At 46.3% G+C, this 19092-nt stretch overlaps 1 protein-coding gene across 1 annotated transcript; it reads left to right on the plus strand.

The window, feature by feature from the left end:
- Window positions 1-4399: 4399 nt before the first annotated feature.
- Rnf187 (ring finger protein 187) lies at window positions 4400-10678 on the plus strand. The gene is made up of 5 exons (XM_051181600.1): window positions 4400-4404; window positions 4463-5108; window positions 6248-6340; window positions 8676-8900; window positions 9564-10678. The coding sequence occupies exons 1-5, from the start codon at window positions 4400-4402 to the stop codon at window positions 9564-9566; spliced, it is 972 nt and encodes a 323-aa protein (XP_051037557.1). The 3' UTR covers window positions 9567-10678.
- The last annotated feature ends 8414 nt before the right edge of the window (window positions 10679-19092 follow it).

Here is a 19092-nt window from a genome sequence, read left to right on the forward strand (position 1 = left end):
CATAGGCATAAATATAAACAATTTTTTTTTAAAGAAAAAGGTTTTAGTATAGGATTAAGCACAGGCATCAAGATAGGAGAAAGGATGGCTCAGTGGTTAAGAGTATTTGAATTCATTGCAGGGGACCTAAGGTCAGTATTCAGCATTCGCTGATAGTCCATAAGTAACCCTGATACCCTCTTCTGGCGTTTTTTGGGTACTATGTATTCACACGGTGTGCATGCATCTTGCAGCCAAAGCACTCAAACATAAAATAAAAGTAAATATTTTAAAATGTAAACAATTTAAAAAGGGAGAGAAGCTTAAGTAAAGAATAGTAACGCATACCCTCAAGTGGGTGTGGACTTCTCAAGAATTACTGCATTTTTTTTTTTTTTTTTAGGTAAGAAGGAGAAAATATTTCTCAATGTTTATCCCTAGAATGAAATGCAAAAGGCAGCTCATAGGTTAGGGAGTGGTGGAGGGCTTGCCCTAGTATGTGCAAGGCCCTTCATTTGGTCCTAGAATTGAAGATTCTGCAAGGGCAACTCATCTTAAAGCTTAGCCATTCACTTTGCTATATATTTCTTCCCATGTAAAGTGACCTTGGAAGAGTGCTCTTCTAGCACACCTGTGTGCTAGGCTGGGTTTCCAGGATGCCCATGTGCTATCCCAACTTTCAGATTATAGTGTCTTCCCACATCTCCTTCATTGCTTTTCTTTCCTGCTATGTTTGCTATGTTTTTGTTGTTATTTTTGTTTGGTTTGGTTTTTCTTTTGAAGCCAGGGTTTTGCTATGTAGCTCAAACTGGCCTTGAAATCACAATTTCCCTGCCTTCATCTCCAAAGTGCTGGGATTATAAACATAGCCATTGTTTAGCATGCATAAGGCCCTGGATTTGAGCACCAGACATCAGTAACAATTTGAGAACCATGTTGGATGTGGCCATGGTCAGTTAGCTGAGTGCAGAAGTGCCGAAATACAACCAATTCTTTAAAAATTTAATCTTGTAAAGTTTAATATTGTTAGTCTGTGTGTGTGTGTGTGTGTGTGTGTGTGTGTGTGTGTGTGTGATAAAGAGTTCCTCATGAGCAGAAGCTCTGTTAAGTCAGTGTGTACCACTGCCTTGAGCCTGATTTGGAGAGAACAAGGGATAGTACCTGCCATGGTACTTGTGTGAGGGTCAGAGGACAGTTTTGGGGAGTTGATTTTTTCCTTCCACCTTTACCTGGGTTCCAGAGATCAAGCTGAGGTCTCCAGGCTTGCACAGCAAGAACTTTTACCCATCGAACCATCTTGCTGGTCCCCAATTAGAGTTTTTAATCTGAAGAAAAAATTTCAAATTTGAACATCATAAATATAAATGATATGTCATATCTGTTGAAGAAATTGGCTCTAAACCTACATGGATAACAACATTCAAGAACACTCAACTCCCTCAGACAAAAAACTCTCTCTCTTACACACACACACACACACACACACACACACACACCACATTTTTCTGTAGCTCTAGCTGGCTGGCCTGGAACTCAGTGTAGACCAAATTCACCTGGAACTCACAGAGCTCTGCCTGCTATGACTCCTGAGTGCTGTGATTACAAGCATGCACCATATACCCAGCCAAAGCATCATAATGTTTACATGTATACTTCTATTTAATTTAAAAGTTTTCTAGATAACTTATTATTCTTAACAGAATGTGATTACTGTGTGAGTATTTGTTCTATTGTTTAGCACACGAACAGGGCTGTATAGCTCTGGTACAGATGAGGCTGCTGTAGTAGTGTTTAGTGTATATAAATGACAACATCACATTTACAATATATTTTTAATCTCAATCTGAAGAATAGTCCTAAATTGTGGGTAGCTGACTGTGCTTGCTTATGCAATATTCTTTGGAGTGCATTCTTGAAAAAAAAATTGCTGCTCTTCTGTGAGCATTTTTGGATTACATAAATACCATGGACATGCTGTGATGGCTGTTCTTGGTTGTCACCTTAACTACCTCTGGAATTACCTAAAACCCAAGAGACCAGGTACACCTATCAGGGTCTTTTTTTTTTTTTTCTTCCTTGAATGCATTATTTGAGCTGGAAAGACCACCCTAAATCCAGATCTTCGAGGTGGGAAGATCCATCTTGAATCTGCCTCATATCTGATGGTAGCCTATATAAAGAACATGGAAGAAGGAAGTGCTTGCTCTTTGCCGGCTTACTCTCACTGCTAAGTTAACTTCTTCACTAGTAATAGAACATACCTTTTCAGGATTCCTGCATATACTGAAGACCAGCTGAGATATGCAGCCTGGTGGACTGAACAACCACCAGATTCTTGGACTTTTCATCAGGAGACAGCCATAGTTGGAACATAATCTGTAAGCTGCTCTAATATGTTCTCTCTGTGTGTGTGTTCATTTTATCAGTTCTGTTTCTCTAGAGTACCTTGAACAGCACACATACCAATCCAATGTCGTCGTCGACTTCTCCTTCCTTCTCCTTCTTCTCCTTCTTCTCCTTCTTCTTCTTCTCTTTTTTTCCACTATGAACTGTCCATATTTTGGCATTGTCCAAGGCTTGTTTCTGTGGTATACCTTGTATTTCCCCTCTACACTTTCCTATGGACGTACTCTTGCCTTCTAACATGCTGCCACTCCCTATCCCCTTTGGATGCTGGTAAAGATGCAATCATTAGGAAGAGCTCTTTCGTACACCTAGACATGGAGTTTATGGGGTTAAAAGTGTCTCTGCTTGGCTTGACCTGTACTGCCAGAGGCACTGGCACTGAGTGGGCATCCTGTCCTCTTCAAGGCCTCACTAATGCTACGTGGAATGTAATACTTCGTGTGTGACTAAGGTGCAGAATGGCATTACATTGCTGCTGAATTTCACATTTTCTAGATGAACACTGAATTTGATCTTCTCACATCCCAATTTCTCTGATCATTTTGGGCTGTTATAACAAAACATCTGAGGCTGCGTAACATAAATAAAGAAGTGTATTTGTTTCATGATGTGGTGACTAAAGGATGCCTATTTCCTGACAAGGACCTCTGAGCTGTGTTACAACATGATAGCAAAGCAGAGAGGGAACGGTCTACATGTGAAGGTCAAGTACATGGGGTGGCCTCTCCAGTAACTCATATTCTTAAGAACTAATTGACTGCTTGATAATATTTTTGCACAAGGTACACAGTTCAGAATGGATTTTTTCCCCATCTGTGATTTTCCCCCCATGTTAGCAGTCTTAATAGTTTCAGATTTTGGTTCTTTGGATACTGAGTCTGTGTTAGCAATACATTACCAATAAGCAACAGTAATATTTGATGCCTGAGTTTGCATCTCAATAATTCTTAAGAATATCATCTGCAAGAGGTTCAATACACTATTCCCAGACTTGCCACTCTGCATTCATGCTCCATGCAGCTTAAATTTCATTTTCTCTAGTAACAATCACAAGAAACAGCTCAACTTAAGTTTCCCTTATGCTTGCAAATGAAACAAGCTGAGGTTCCCCAAAAAGCACAACTTGTTTTATTCATAAAATTAGTAAATATGTACAAATATATATCATTAAGTGATTAATCAAAAGTCACATGGCAATGGGCAAGTCAACAGGGACACAGATTTTCTGCATGACAACGATCAATTGATTCCAAATGGAGTGCAGATAGTGAAATACATTTAATGCCTTGATCTTTTGAGAATTGTAGCCACCAAGAACTTAAGAAACGAATCCAATAAGGCTGTAATTATACCACGGACATTCTGTTCTCCACACACATCCCAAATAGTAAGATTACACGTTTCAACATCAAATTTACTAGTTTAGTGACCAAATATACTGCTAAATAATGTTTGAAATAAAAAAGAGAACTCCTTACACAAGTAAAACAATAAAAGAACAATACTAAATGGTCCCGATTTATGACATATCTGTAACAGAAAGTCAGATGTGGGAAGGAGAATGGTGGGGATGGACTTTCACATTTGGCAGACTTAAAACAGTTCTGGAGATGGAGGGTAGATGTACATCAGGCATTTAGAAGCTATACTTGCTTTTAAAATCACCGACTCCTCATTTGGGGCCACAAAGTACAAGCACCCGGCATTTCCACCTCTTCGTGTCGCTATCTTGACTACATAGGCATGTTAATCATTTTAGGAATTTCTGTCTACCTAACCTGTCTTATCCCGCTTCTGGGTTAAAGGTATAGAGATAAACCCCAGACCTTCAGTCACTCTGTCTTTCAGGAACTGCAGTCTCCCCTTACAGACCATCTCCCCAGTTATATATGGGGGATGGGCAACTATCTATGATATTGAGGGAGCATCCTGTAGTATGAATAATCTTATAGGACACGGAAAGCATCATTGTTAGCATCTGGGTTTGGAACCCACGACTGACACCATCAGGACAATGTGGTGAGCAGCTACCAGCTACTAGAGTGAGCAGCTGGGCGGGCCGACGCGTGACTACCAGGAAAGAGTATAGCAGCAAGGACCTGGAGGGAGGAGCACGCAGCTGCCAGGACCTGGATGGAGGACCGCGCAGCTGCCAGGACCTGGACGTCAGAGCGCACGGCAGCCCGAACCCCGCCCCGCGCGCGCGTGCCCGGCGTTGGCGCAGTCCGGGTCTGAGTCGTCGGCTGAGTCTTATCGGCCTCGCTCTCTGGCCGATTCCCGGCCCTTCTGCGCCCTCGCCGCCCGCGCCCTCGTTGGTGCCGCCGCCCGCAGCCCTGGCGCTCCCCGCGGGCCCCGCTGAGGCCGTCTGCGCCTTGTGCCAGCGCGCGCCCCGCGAGCCGGTGCGCGCCGACTGCGGCCACCGTTTCTGCCGGGCGTGCGTGGTGCGCTTCTGGGCGGAGGAGGATGGGCCCTTTCCATGCCCCGAGTGTGCCGACGACTGCTGGCAGCGCGCAGTGGAGCCCGGCCGCCCTCCACTCAGCCGCCGCCTCCTGGCACTCGAGGAGGCAGCTGCGGCGCCGGCACGCGACGGCCCTGCCAGCGAGGCCGCGCTGCAGCTGCTGTGCCGTGCCGACGGAGATCCGCTATGCTCCGCCTGCCGCATGGCCGCGGGCCCGGAGCCGCCCGAGTGGGAGCCGCGCTGGAGGAAGGCGATGCGCGGCAAGGTGCGCAAGGGGCCCCCACTCACTGCTCACCTTTGTGCCTTACTCACCTGGAGTCAGTCTCTCGATCAGTGCCCTTTTACCTCTCCCGCATGCTATGGGTGTCCAGCGTCCTCCCCACCCCGAGTTTCCGCGGTGCCCCTCAGCCCTGCACCTTTCCTACCCCGGGGGTCTCTGCCGTGCCTAGTGCACTTGAATCATGGAGTCTCTGAGTTCTGTTATACCTCCCCCAGCCCCTGCTGTGATCCTTGAGCCCTCACCTCTAGAGCATTCTCCTCTATACCCTTTTCATACCAGATCCCAGGCCTACCTGTTCCTTAATCTCTGTACTGCCTTTTGACTGTCACCCCCTCCCCCCTTTTCCTCCTAAGACCCGGTTCCCATTCCCCAAGGCCTCTCCCTCCTATCCGGGTGTGACCTCATTGAGACAAGCCCCACCCCCTACTTGCTGGTGGCGCTCAGAGATTTGTGCTGGAGACATGAGTGTGGGCTTCTGTCTGCCAGTTACCCCTTGCAGCCCTCTGAGGTACTGCAAATCTACCTCATTCTGGAACCTTCTGTGTTGTGCTCTCTTGGCTATTGCATGTGGCACCTGCCATTGGGGACAGAAACCGCCCACTACAATATGGGCAAAGCTGGGGGCCCTGGGGTCTGGAGTATCATCCCTGGCCCAGAGAGGTCCAGGGTGTCTATTTCTGAGTAGCCAGGTAGGATGACATTGATGACTGGCCTCTGCCTCGCAGGAGAAACCACTAGCTTAGTGTGTTTGAGGGTGCCTTATGTTCTGGGATGATGCACCATGAGCCCCAGAAATAAAATTTAGTCACTATTAGTGAACAGTGTTGAGGTGGAGGCCAGCACGTACATCTGGGTCCCAACCTGGGGTAGGTGTTCTGCTGCTAGGGTTGTCCCCTTCCTAAGACAGCAATCTCCACAGAGACCAAGCGGAACACAGACGAGAGAGGAAAGCCATTGCCTGGCTCAATATTTAAAAACAATGGACTCAACACAGCAAACCTAGACTTGTCTGCTGTGTACTTCATTCTGTCAAAGTGGGAAGCACAGGAGGCCCTTTTAAAAAACAAACGGCTTCCAGCGGCCAGATCTGGGTGTCCCATCTATAACCAGCTTCTCTCTCCCAGGAGAACAAGGGGTCCGTGGAAATCATGAGGAAGGACTTAAATGATGCCCGGGATCTGCATGGTCAGGCAGAATCAGCGGCTGCTGTGTGGAAGGCAAGTGGGGTGTCCTGGATATGGGGAACCAGCAGGGCAACTGAACTGGGCTGCTGTTTGCCTGGCTGGCTGGAGGAGGGGCCACTGTGTGGACTTAATGCCAGGGTGCTGTACTGGGTCATACCTAGCCAGAAGTCAGTAGGGGGGCTCTTTTCCTTATGCTTTACAAGAGGGTGGTTTTTAAGCTTTGGCTTCCTTTTTCCTACTCCGACACTTTGTAGTACTTTTGACTCTGACCAACCCCAGTGGAACTTGCTGTTTTCTGGCTACTGTACAAAACCACAGACATTATTGCTGTGGAGGTTGGAAGTCCATAGGCAAGCCATGGCAAGTCTGTATCTGGTCAGGGCTGCTTTCCGGTGGTCTTTCACATTGTACCATCACATGGAGGGTGGAAAGGAGCTCTCTGGGGGTCCCTTTTACTAGGGTACTAATCCTGTCTCTAATCTGGTAGGAGTGACCACTTCCCAAAGGCCCTCTACTTTTAACACCATTACCTGGAGGTTTCAGGGACTTGGGGGAAACACAGAAAGTTGGTACTTAGCAGCTTGCTTTCATGCAATTCCATGGCATTAAACAACAAGGTGACATCATGTTAGTCTTTTAAGGTTACTTGTCGACAAAATGACACATCAGTTTAAACTCTGGTGACTTTCTACATATTAATTAAAGTTCATTAGTTTCCACTCCCCCTCCCTTTTTTAAGAACAGAAAACATCAAGGCTGAAGCCACCTGCTCTACCCCTCACAAAAACTGGAAGGCTTTGAGGCTGTCCAGCTTTCAGGGAACCCACAGTCATTCCAAGGACAAGTTCTATCACATAGAAGCTTTTACTACAAAGATGAGGATCCTGTAGTCCAAGGAACTTGGACAGACAGAAGTTACCTGCCTGGCATTTACATCCTTTTTCCCTTGTGTGGTCCAAGCAAGGCCAGGATGAAGATCTGAGAGAAGTTAGAAGTGTGTCTTTTTTTTTTTTTTTTTTTTTTTTAGTTCTGTTGCCGAGGGTGGCAGGATGAATTTTTGCTCTCAGGTTTACAGGTTTACCAGAGGCTATAGTAGGAAAAGTGGCCAGTAGAAGGTCACTATGCATTCTCACAGGACTTTGGTTCCAGAGTTCATCTATGAGAAGATGTGAGTGTGGGCCTTACATAAGCTGAGCAATGTATATGTGGGTTCTATATCCAGGGACTCAGTCAACTTCTTATCGGAAATGGGAGTGTCGTTCATGGGTGGGATGCTTGTCCAGCATGTATGACTCTAATATTAAATTACACAAAGCAATCACTGCAAATAGGTTGTAAGCCTGTGGTTGTGTGGTTGTACTTAATGCATAGGCTTCTTTCTAGTAGAGTAACTCTTTATGTTGTGGTAGGTAAATTGTGTCAGTTACAGATGATCTGCAGCATATGGAAGGGTGCAGATATGTGCCAGTGCTATGCCATTCTATAGAAGGGACTTGAGCATGTTTACACTTTGGTGTCTTGGGGATGCATTTCCTGCAACCAGCATGAAAAACAGTGCAGGGGAGACAAAACATTGCCTTAAGAGACGTTCAAGTGGTATGGGGGGGGGGGATCCTGAGGACACAACCCAAAGAAGCAGTCACAATCTAACAAGCGCACTGACTTGGACAGAGAAGAGAAGGTTGTGGACAAGTGATTAATTTGGGAGGCATAAAAGAAAATATTTTAACAAGGTCAGCGGCATCTTCTCAACCTCCAGTTTATCCTTGATAAGAATGCCAACCCTTTTGCTTTGTACAGGGGAGAGTGCATTAGCCTTTTTCTATTGCCGTAACAATAGAGTACTATGTAAAGAAGGCAAGTTATTTATTGGTCTAGAAGCCGAACCATCAAAAGGCTCTATCTGCTGGTCTCTAACGAGGGCCTCATTGGAAGTGTGTAGATCCAGGAGTACTCTCTCTGTAATAGCTGCATTGGGAACCAGCGGGTAGCCTGTGAGACCAACATCCATCCCTTCTGAGGGCACACCCATCAGTGACCTAATCAATCCTCACCTGTCAGCGCCACCTCACCACACTGGGACCAAGCTAACACCACCTCGAGGGACCACAGGGGCATCTTTCATGTGGAGATTTCACTTCTTGCTTAGGAACACAATGCGAGAGAATCTTCTCTCACCTCTCCTGTGATTTTTTTTTTTTTTTTTTCCTTAAGTAGGTTTAATTCAGAAGACCCACCCAGCATATTTTGAGGTGTCATATTTTTAAATTTCTTTGAGAGTTGATGGGGGCGTTCTCTTTCTTTGGACACAGTAGCAGTGGGTGTGGGCCATGGTGGACTCTTGTCCCTTCTCCCACTCACCCTGCAGGGCCATGTTATGGACCGAAGAAAGAAGGCCCTGACTGACTACAAGAAGCTTCGGGCCTTTTTCGTGGAAGAGGAGGAACACTTTCTGCAAGAGGCTGAGAAGGATGAGGGTCCTTCGGAGGATGATGAGCAGGCTGACCCGGCAGAACGCTTCCGGTCCCTACTGCAGGCGGTGTCAGAGCTGGAGAAGAAGCACCGGAACCTGGGCCTTAGCATGCTTCTTCAGGTACCACCTGCTGGGGATGAGCACCTCTCCGCATCACATCTCTGGCCAGCTCAGAGCCTCAGTGAAGGGAGACTACCATAGGGAAAGGTCAGAGCCACAGGCTCTCCTGCTCCTGCTGTGGCCCAGGTCTTAATGTCAGGGAACGAGTTTGGGAAAGTGGTAGGAAGGAGCTTTGAGTTGAGGAAGATATGAGATGGGAGGGATATTTTCACCCCTCAGACTTGTGGGCAGGAAAAGCCACCCACTGCCCCTATCCTTATCTCTCCCCCAAGGGTTAGGCCAACATCTGAGGCTGGAGGCAGCCCACTTGGCAGTCTGAGCCTGGTCTTGTAATGTGGTATCAGCTTGTAGTTGAGAGGTCCCCCATTCCACATACCTATTAGCTATTTGGGGGTTATGCAGTCCCTGTGGTGACGAGTGATAAATATATATATATATATATATATCTCGCCTTGGAGACACAAGTTTTAGACCAGTTTATATGGGTTGTCAAATCACAGTGGTTCTAGGTGTGTTGTGCTTAGGAGAGTAGTAGTCTGTCTCGCTGCCTCATCTGTCTCTTTCTATGTATTTCTGTCTCATTGTCTTATCTCGGTATCTCCCTTCATGTTCTTTGCCTCACCGTCTTTTCCTTTTGTCTCTTGTTTCTCCCTTTCCCTGCAGTGATGAAGCTTGTGCAGCAGGCTGGCCCCCTGGAGCATGAGGCAGAAGGAACCATCTTTACAGCTGGCCTGCAGTACCCCTATCTACATCTCTCAGGCCTCTCTGCCTGGCACCACCCTTCATCCTGGACAGGTCCCCATCTCTGTCAACACTGATAACATTGGCCTGGGATGAAGCATCAAAGGTGCCCTGCTTTCGGTCATCCATATAGTTCCATTTCTTAACAGTGTTTTTAGTTTTCTTTGGGGCATGAATGTGCTCAGGCCTGTACCTGTCCCTAGTAGAGACCAGTCCTGGGATTTCCTTCCCAGTGTGTCCCAACCCTGCCTGAGATCACATGGCAGCTCTGAAGCCCCTGCTTGTTTAGCCATGGCACAGGGCCTAGTGTGACAGTGTCACTCTAGCATCCAGGAATCAAACTTTGCACCTTCCCCATTGGTACTCATGACAGGATTGGCTCACCAGACATCCCTCAGCAAGGCTTTGGGGCATACCAGTTACAGTCAGCCTGCTTTAGTGCCAGAGAATAGAGATGCAGGAGGCCCTGGGGTATGGCTGGGACCCGACTCTTGATGGTGGTGTGGGGAAGCATTCTCCACCCTCCAGAGGCTGCCCCTTCCCTTTGGGTCTTGCTGTGCCAGATCCTGGGAGTTGTCTTCTGCTTTGCTTTCCTAGCCTCTTTCCTTCTAGCTTGTGCCCCTTGGGTGTCACCGTCATCCTCTAAGTGCTCCCTATGGTTACTCAGCTCTCATAAAAGGGACCTTCTTCCCTGCAGAAGAGCGGCAGGGGTGGCATCTCCAAGCCACCTGGTGCTTCACTTTGATGTACTTTTGGCTTTTTCTCACCTCATTTTCTCCAGTAGGTGAATTTCACAAAACTTGTGGCGTAGCGGTAGCGTGGTTGCCTGCAGCATTGTGTGTGTAGATAACTAGTCCAAGAAACAAATCCCAGCAGAGAGGAAAGAACAGGTCAGGGGCCAAAGATACAGATCTATGTAAGTTTGGGGGTAATGATGTTCTGTCCTCAGAAGGCCCTGGCCTTGGGCGTAGTGAGTGGCTCCAGCTTGACTCCCAGGTGGGCTGGGTTCTCAGTGCTGAATAAAATGGTTTGCTCCAGCCTCTCTGTTTTAATACATCCTAGTCTCTGTCCACACCGATGCTTTCCCTACGCTTGACTGGGTTCCAAGGTCTTTGGTGAAAGCAAAATAAGCAGACTGTCACTGAGACAGTCAGGGAGAGGGGACAGGTGTCACCCTGAACCCAGTGTCAACTGTGGGAATTACAGCCAGGAAGCAGGACCCATCAGTGATTAGAAAGGCCAAGAGCAGACATCATGCTGAGGGAACTCCAGCTTAGCCCACTTGATTGGGTCCTGCAGAGGGCTGGCCAGGTGAGCAGATGTACTCAGGGCTGGAGGATAACAGACTTGTCCACATTCATATTCAGGGTGATGGGTGCCCAGGATGGGCCTTCCCTGCAGGCAAAAGAGCTTCCCCCTGAGTGCCATGGAAGGACAAGACAACAGGAACAGAGGTGCAGGTGGATGAGGGGAGCCCTAAGTAGTGTGCCCCCTTTTGACAGACTATGACCTCTGTTGGGGACAGAAGTGGAAATTAGACTGATTGGCAGATGTAGAGAATGCCAGGCAATCTGGAACTGGCCATCTATATCCCAGAAACAAGTGATGGGGTTATCCCTTGTATTTTAGCATTGGTCCAGAAAACCATATGACCTTGTCTAAGTAAACACATCCAAACCAGTGGATGTGCCCCAGAGACTGCCCCTCCTTCCTGCCCCTGTGACTCCTGGCAGACTAACTGGATGTGTGAAGTACAGTCTTAAGTTGAGAAAGCCTCAGGGTTGCACCACAGTTCTTTATGCCAGTTTGCAGCCTGCAGTTCACACTACTATCAACAGCACCCTAAATGGATGCCACATACCCTCCAGAATTCATACCATTGAGCACCTCAGCACCAGAACCCACTAGATCCCTCACTGGAGAGGAATCTTGTACCTCTGTGTCCCTCCTGGCACTGGCCAGCTTTGCCCTCTTTCCCCATTGTACCATCGAGGGAGCTGAATCAGGTTTGGTGGCAGATTCCCTATCTGGTGAGACCTACCACGTAGTTCATAAATGTCCTTCCTGAGCTTTCACAGGGGAAAAAGAACAAAAGCTCTCTAGGAGGTGGATCTGTGAGTTTGAGGCCCTCTTGGTGTACAAAGTGAGTTCTAGGACAGCCAGGACTACACAAACCCTGCCTCAAAAAAACCAAAACAAAAATTCTCGGGTGCCTTATAGCACTAACCCTGTTTGTGAGGCTCTACCGCATTCACCATATCATCTCCCAAGGTCTCGACTTCCTATTACTACCATTTGAAAGAGATTTCACAGTAACACAGCAGAAGCCTAAAGGCAGAATCCCAAAGACAGGAGCTATTCCCCAACTTCACTGCTGGATGAACATCAGCTTTTAAGATTTTGACAGATTTGGGGGCACTGTGACCCAAGGACATACCTTCCCAGGTCCTCAAGTTACAAGACAGGCCCCTGGGGTTCCTTTGCTAGGGAGGTGGAGGGTCATGGAGGATAGAGCCCATGGAACAGAAGAGATGAACTGGACATGTTTTATACGAGTGGCACTTCAAGGCAAATTGAAGTGTACATGTCATGTAATCCGTACAGATGTGTCCATCCTTTTGACACTTGTCTACAAAGGTAAGTACAATTTGGTAGTGTGCTGCATTGATTTGATAGGTGTGTTTTGTCTGCACCTGCTCCGTAAGACTATAGGTGGATATGCTAAGAGACCATGTCAGGCATCAGTGGACTCCCAGTGATTTTGTTTTTGTTAGGGTCTTCCCCATATGGAAAACAGCCAGGTTTTAGGCACGTTTCAGACTTAACTTAGGGTTTTTGCAAGAGCAGTAGCATGCTGAGTAGAGCAGGTGAAGAGCCTTACAAGTAATGTGCATGTTAGAAAACAGGCCAATACAGCAGATTAATGAAGAATATGTGTCCTTAGTGCCTGCCCACTGGGGGCTGATCCTGGGACCTGTGCAAGTCCTCATCTGTAGCCCACACCCAGTGTCTGCTGTTCTACAAACCCCCTCTAGGTTACTTCTTGGTCTATTATAACTACTACTATGAACTAGTTTCATGTGGTTGGGGGGAAATGGTGAGGTCAAAGGTATAGAATACACTATAGATAAGGGGGTTGGAATCTTTGTGTGTGTTTCTGGTAATTTTCTCTAATTGCATCCATAGATGTGGGGCCCCTGAACAGGCCGACAGTATTCCAACATACAAGCCATTTAGTTGGGCCTTGATCCAGAGGTTCTCTGGCAGCACCTAACACTGCAGACTAAAGATGAAGTTTTTTTAGCTCCCTTTGGGTACTGTTTGTGGGGTTCTGGGTGAAACTGGCATTTCTTCCTCAGCAAAAACTGGCTGTGACTCTAAGGTCTTCTGCCCTAATCACCCCATAGTTAAGTGAGGGTTGGTGGCAGCTGTCCCCAGGCAGGTAAGTCAAATGGCCATTCTCATACCCACCTAGTTTTCTCAAGTGAAGACACCCCCATCCCCACTAACCAGAAGACTTCTGGAAATCCTGGGAAAGGGAGGGTTCCACAAGTTTTGTGCTACTTGATGCCCACATGAGTGTCTATTTCCATAAGAAGTTTAATTTGGAGGTAGGTAATTGAGTCGAAACAAAGGTTCTCTGTAAACTGGTTCATGAAAAGGAATGTGCTCTGAAGGAATTGCTAGGAGACAAGGCTGTGCTGGCTTTAGAGGCAGAATAACGACCGAAACGCCTTAGATACAGCACACAAGCCGGCTAGGATTAAACTCTCACAGAACAAATAGCCTGCTTTTTAGCAAGATGCCACTTTGGGGGCTGGTGGGGTGCAAGTGAGGGCAGGCGAACTTTATAGCACTATAACAGCTGCAAGGACTCCTTGGACAGGCTGCCCTGAGCATCAGGTATACTGTGGGGTTGTGACAGAACAAACATTTCTTTCCCATTTTGCACAGGCAGCATCTGAATCCCTGTGGTTCCTTTCATAAATGTAGAGGTTGGTATTCTGAAGACTGCTAAAATTTCCATTCCTTGGCCTCAGACCTTCAGCCTAAAGGACATGAGCAAATCTCAGGATATGCTGCTCTGGGTTGTTTTCTCTGTCTCTGTTTTGTGGCCTGAGGAAGAGGTTCCAGGGGTATATGGTGACCTTTGATTACAGACCCAAGGTCAATATGCTCAGTCAATCAAAGCATCATGCCTCCCATTCATTGCAAAAGAATGCTTTACCCTTTCTAAGCGGGCTCCCCACCCTGCCCTGTGGGGCTGGTGTATATACTCCTAAATCTTATTAGTTGGTGTTATTTAGCCAGGGTCGCTCCTTCCTTTTGGACAGCTCTGTATCCCGGCAAAGAAAAATCACCAGTCTCTAACCTAGAAAAGCATGGATCTCTGAGGAACAGGTCCCTGAGATAATGCAATTCTGTCATAGAATCCTGGCCATATGCAAATGAGGTGACTTCCTGGACTCTTTTGATTGGACAAGTCTCCAGAGCAGCCAATGGGATTTTCACGTTGCATTTCGTGCCCGAGGGCCCGATAGTCTAATGAAGCGAGAGCGTTAGGTTGTAAGCTGTTTATTCATTTCTGTTCGTCTGCTTCCTGTTTCTGTCTCCAACTATGTGGACCGCGAGAGCCTTGTTCCCCCTACCCGTCATCATGCTCTGGTGACTCAGGTGTTGCAGCTTTTCTCCCCCTCCAAACCACCTCCAGAGTGGAGGTCGGTGAGCCGCGGAGCTGATCACCGCACAAAACATTGTCTAACCCAGCACTCAGCAATGCAGGGGAGGTCACAAGGCTACCAGCTACAGTGATTTTGTCCACCCTCAGGGCCCACCAAAGGCTCTTTTCAAAATTAACCGGAATCGTGAGGTAGCTTAATGGACAAGCTTTTACGAGCTGCCCTGTAGCCATTTCTACCTGGGCCACCGTGGGGAATCTCCCCCTGGTGGCCTGGCAGAAGTATTACCGTGCAGCATGCTAGAGAGCGGTTTGTCTGAAACAGCTGGGGTTTACTCAAACAATTCTTGGATGCTAAACAGTTTCGTTAACTTGATTCTCGCTAACTTTGACCCCAGTACTGAGAGATAGGTTAGCCAGTACTACAAGTCTCAAACTAATTTTTAAAAAACCGTATTGAGATGTTGGCAGTGACAATTAATTGCGTAGCTCCCCCCCCATTTTGCTGTACTTGCAAGCTGTATGTATTATATGTATGTATGTATGTACTCTCGATATAGCTTCTAAGTGCTTCAAAATTAGTTCTGCTCCTGACTATTGATACTTGTTGAAACTGCAATAATTTGAAAAGGCATACTTTTAATCTACATCTGTGTTTGGCTTTGACTCATTTTCAAGACCAATATCCAACCTTCTGGACAACTATACACTTACCAAGTGTAGGGGTCTTAGCGGCTAAAGCCACCCTCACTTGAGGCTTTCGTCCACCTCCTCCGGGTACATATATAATGTGGTGGGCCATGAGTCCAAGTTGCCTGATCCCAAAATAAATAACGAACGGGACCTGAAAGCACAATGACTGTTCATCATCTGGGCCAACGCAGGCAAATCCCAGTAGAGGCCGGCTCTCTGACTTAAGTCCTATGTTAACTGACTAACTTCCACCAAAGGACAAATGTTAACGCGTAGGGTCCCGCAAGTGCTTGGCTAAACACCCCCTTTCGATCTGGTGCCCTCCTTGGGGAAAATTATGCTGCCAAGTTTCCATTGCTCTTTTATTTAATCTACATGAGGAAAAAATAAAATATGGCCGACACTTTGCTCTGTGTACTAATACTGATACTTACCCTTGATTAAGATATCAGTTTTAGCCCATTTCCATCCATTTTCAAACTTTCAGGAAGATTGTGAAACAGACTGAAGCAAGCAAGCGCTCCCAGTTTTTACAGCCAGTTGTTTTTCACCCTCATCTAAAGTTCTTAACAGATGTTACAGAAGTCTCAATTTTATATTTACGTGTAGACTGTGGCCATTTTTTAAAAGAATATTTTAACTTTAGCTGTTTATTTTACTGATAAATGTGGATCATAGGTAGGCACTGAAGAGGTGATTTAGTGGTTAAGAGCCATGGCTGCTCTTCCAGAGGACCAGGATTGGTTTGCTACATTGGCCAGGGTGGGTGGGTGGGTGGAGTGTCTGTAACTCCAACTCAGGGAATACAGCGCCCTCATCTGGCCTCTGTGAGCACTACATGCACATGGTCTGAAAAGCATGGTAGCTCAATGAATTTTGGTGACAACAGAAAAAAAAAATCCTAGATGATGAGTATAAATACATATGAACAAAGGTGTGTTTATATTTTAGCAAACCTTAAAATAACTTCTTCTTCCTATCAGATTTTTCATTAACAGAAAAGTTTATGAAGCTTGGCTAGGTGAGTAATTCTGGAGACCACACCAACCACCAAGACATCCTTCATTCTTAATTTTTTATTACGTTTTTTTATGCTTAGTGCATGCACCATAGCAAGCATGCGGAGGGCAGAGGAAAACTCTTGGGAGTGAGTTCGCTCCTTCCCTGATACAGTTCCCAGAGATTGAACTCAGGTCATCAGGTTTGGTGGGAGGCATCTTTACTCACTGAGCTATCTTGATAGCCATCCTTGGTTCTTTAAACACGTTTCCCCCAGCTTACCATCAACACAGTGGATTTACTCATGGTTCTCCCAAGAATGAGATCATTCTTTAGAATCTTCCTTACATGGTTGCCTCCCATGCAAATAAATCATAGAGGTAGGAAAGGGGACTTGAAAAAGATACCATAAGCATTCATGGGGGGGGGAGAATGGTGCTTACTTCCTGTTTCCCTTTCTCAATGGTGAAACCAGACAATGAAGGGTGAGCACAGGTCTTAAGCAGAAAGGTGACATTCCAATAGGGAAGGACTCTTGGGGGAACTGAGAGCCACTTAGATTTGTACCGAAGTCACTGGGCATTTTAAAGGATAATGTGAGGTTGTTGAGAAAGCTCAGCAGGTAAAATCACTTGCCACCAAGCCTGGCTGCTTGAGTGAGTTCAGTCCCTGGAGCCCACATTGTGGAAGAAGGAACTTCCACAACTTGTCCTCTGAACTTCACGTGTGCCACAGTGCACATGCGTGTGATTTAGCTCATGCTCGTGCACACACACACACACACACACAGTAATTAAGGGAGAATAGGTGAGTGGGATGGGGAAGGACTTCATAGTCACAGGATACAGGAATGTACAAAGTAGAAGGTCCATGGGGTCCATAGGTTCACCAGCATTTAGAGATATGTTCCTACTTTTCCATGAAGCTAATGTCCCAGCAGGATTGGACAAAGTGATGCCTAATGACTCTGTAACATTGTTTCTGGGTGTCTCCACGATAGTGCACTGAAGAAATTATCGGTGGGTAAAGAAGAGCCCTGTTTACCAATGTGGATGGCCACCACCCAGTTCTGCTGAGCGCCTATTGGAGCAAGGGACAACAGGCAGGAGATCAGGAGCACAAGACTCAGTCCTAAATTAATACTGGCACTTGAGAGGTTGATATCCTGTCTCACAATAAAACCAACATAAAGTTGAAATCTGCCTCCCTGTTCAGCTGCTGTATTAGTTAATTTTGGGTTGCTGTGATAAAGTACCATGACCAGGAAGAAGAGACTTAAGGAAGGAAGCTGATTTGGGCTAAGGGTCTAGGGAAGGCATGGCAGCAGGCAGCTAATATCCCTTTTCAACCATACATAGGAAAAGAGAGGACAAACTGGATGTAGGTTGAGGCTGTAAACCCTCAAACCCTGCTCCCAACAACATGCTTCCTCCATCACGACCACCTCCTCAACCTTCTCAACCACCACCACTAACCAGGGACCAAGGGTTCAAAGTCATGAGCCTAGTGGAGCATTTCTCATTCAGTCACAGCTGGTATTGGGGAATCTAGAAAAAGTTGTTTAGTTTTCTAGTGCTGTGACAATATCAGGATCCAAAGCAACCCAAGGAGGGAAAGATTTTAGCTTACAGGTAGAGTTCATCAGGAAGAGAAAGGGCAGAGCCCTGGAGGCAGGAACTCAGCAGAAGCCACCAGTGAACATTGCTTACTAGATTGCTCAGCCTGCTTTCTTAGGGCACCCAGGACCACCTGCTCAGGTGTGGCAACACCCACCAGACCTTCCCATACACATCAATAAAAAATGTTCTACAGCAATGTATCTCAACATATGGGTTTCAACCCCTCTGGGGTCACATATCAGATACCTTATGTATCAGATATTTCCATTGTTTCCTAACAGTAGCAAAATTACAGTTATGAAGTAGCAATGAAATAATTTTATGGTTGGTGGTCACTACAACATGAAGTGTATTAAAGGGTTGCAGAGTTACAAAGGTTGCAAACACCTGCTCTACAGTCTTGCCCACAAGCAACCTAATAGAAGCATTTCCTCAGTTGTGTCCCTCTTCCCATAATAACCTTAGCTGTGTCAAGTTGACAACAACATGGCATAAGACAAACCAGGACAGGAGAAGAGAGAAGCTGTCGATTGGATGGTGAAAAGGGGGCAGCTACTTGGGGTTCAACAAATTGTCTACCTATGTGCTCCCCAAAAGTGTCAGCTAAGAAACATGTTTCCCAACTACAGGTATTTTGTTATGACAACAGGAAATGAACTAACCTGACAAAAAAGTGATAGTATTATTCCATTTATTTAAAATTCCAGAACAGGTAAAAGGATTCATCACATGGATGTGCCAAATAGGATACCAAGAGAAAATGAAAGTTCTCAACTCAAGGATAGCCGAGTGGTCTAGGGCACCTGACTCAATTCAATGGTCTCAGTAACACTCCACAATTTAAATGGACTGATTTCAAATTAAGTTTAAGAACCAGAGAGGGGAAATCAAAACAAAATAAAAATTCCACAAATCAGTGGCTACACACAGTGGAATCATCAGTGGGGATCAAGTTTCAACAAATCCAAAGAAACTTTAATGGCAAAAGACCAATCTCATGGTGGCACTGCTACATGATTGTACACTTTGAACAACGTTCGCCATACTGCACCCTTCAAACAAGAAAGCTTGAAGCTGGAGAAGAGAGTTCAGAAGAGGACCTGCTCCATCGGAAGAACAGAGTGCTGATTCCAGCGCCCAGGATGGACAGCTCACAAATGCCTTACCTGCAGCTTCAAGGGATCTAGCATCCTATTCTGTCCTCTGAAGGTGTTTACACACACACACACACACACACACACACACACACACACACACACACCCCGACAGACACAACTTTTTTGGGTTTTTGTTTTTATAAGACACGATTTTCCTGGGTAGCCCCGATTGTCTTGGAACTCTGTAAACCAGACTGGCCTTGAACTCAGGTCTCTGCCTGCCTTTGACTCCCAAGTGCTGGGATAAAAAGCCTGGGTCACCTTCTGGTATGCAGACATTCATGTAGACAAATATCCATATGCAT

The sequence above is a fragment of the Phodopus roborovskii genome, unplaced genomic scaffold (genome assembly GCF_943737965.1).
Source record: "Phodopus roborovskii unplaced genomic scaffold, PHOROB, whole genome shotgun sequence".
NCBI classification, from domain to species: domain Eukaryota; kingdom Metazoa; phylum Chordata; class Mammalia; order Rodentia; family Cricetidae; genus Phodopus; species Phodopus roborovskii.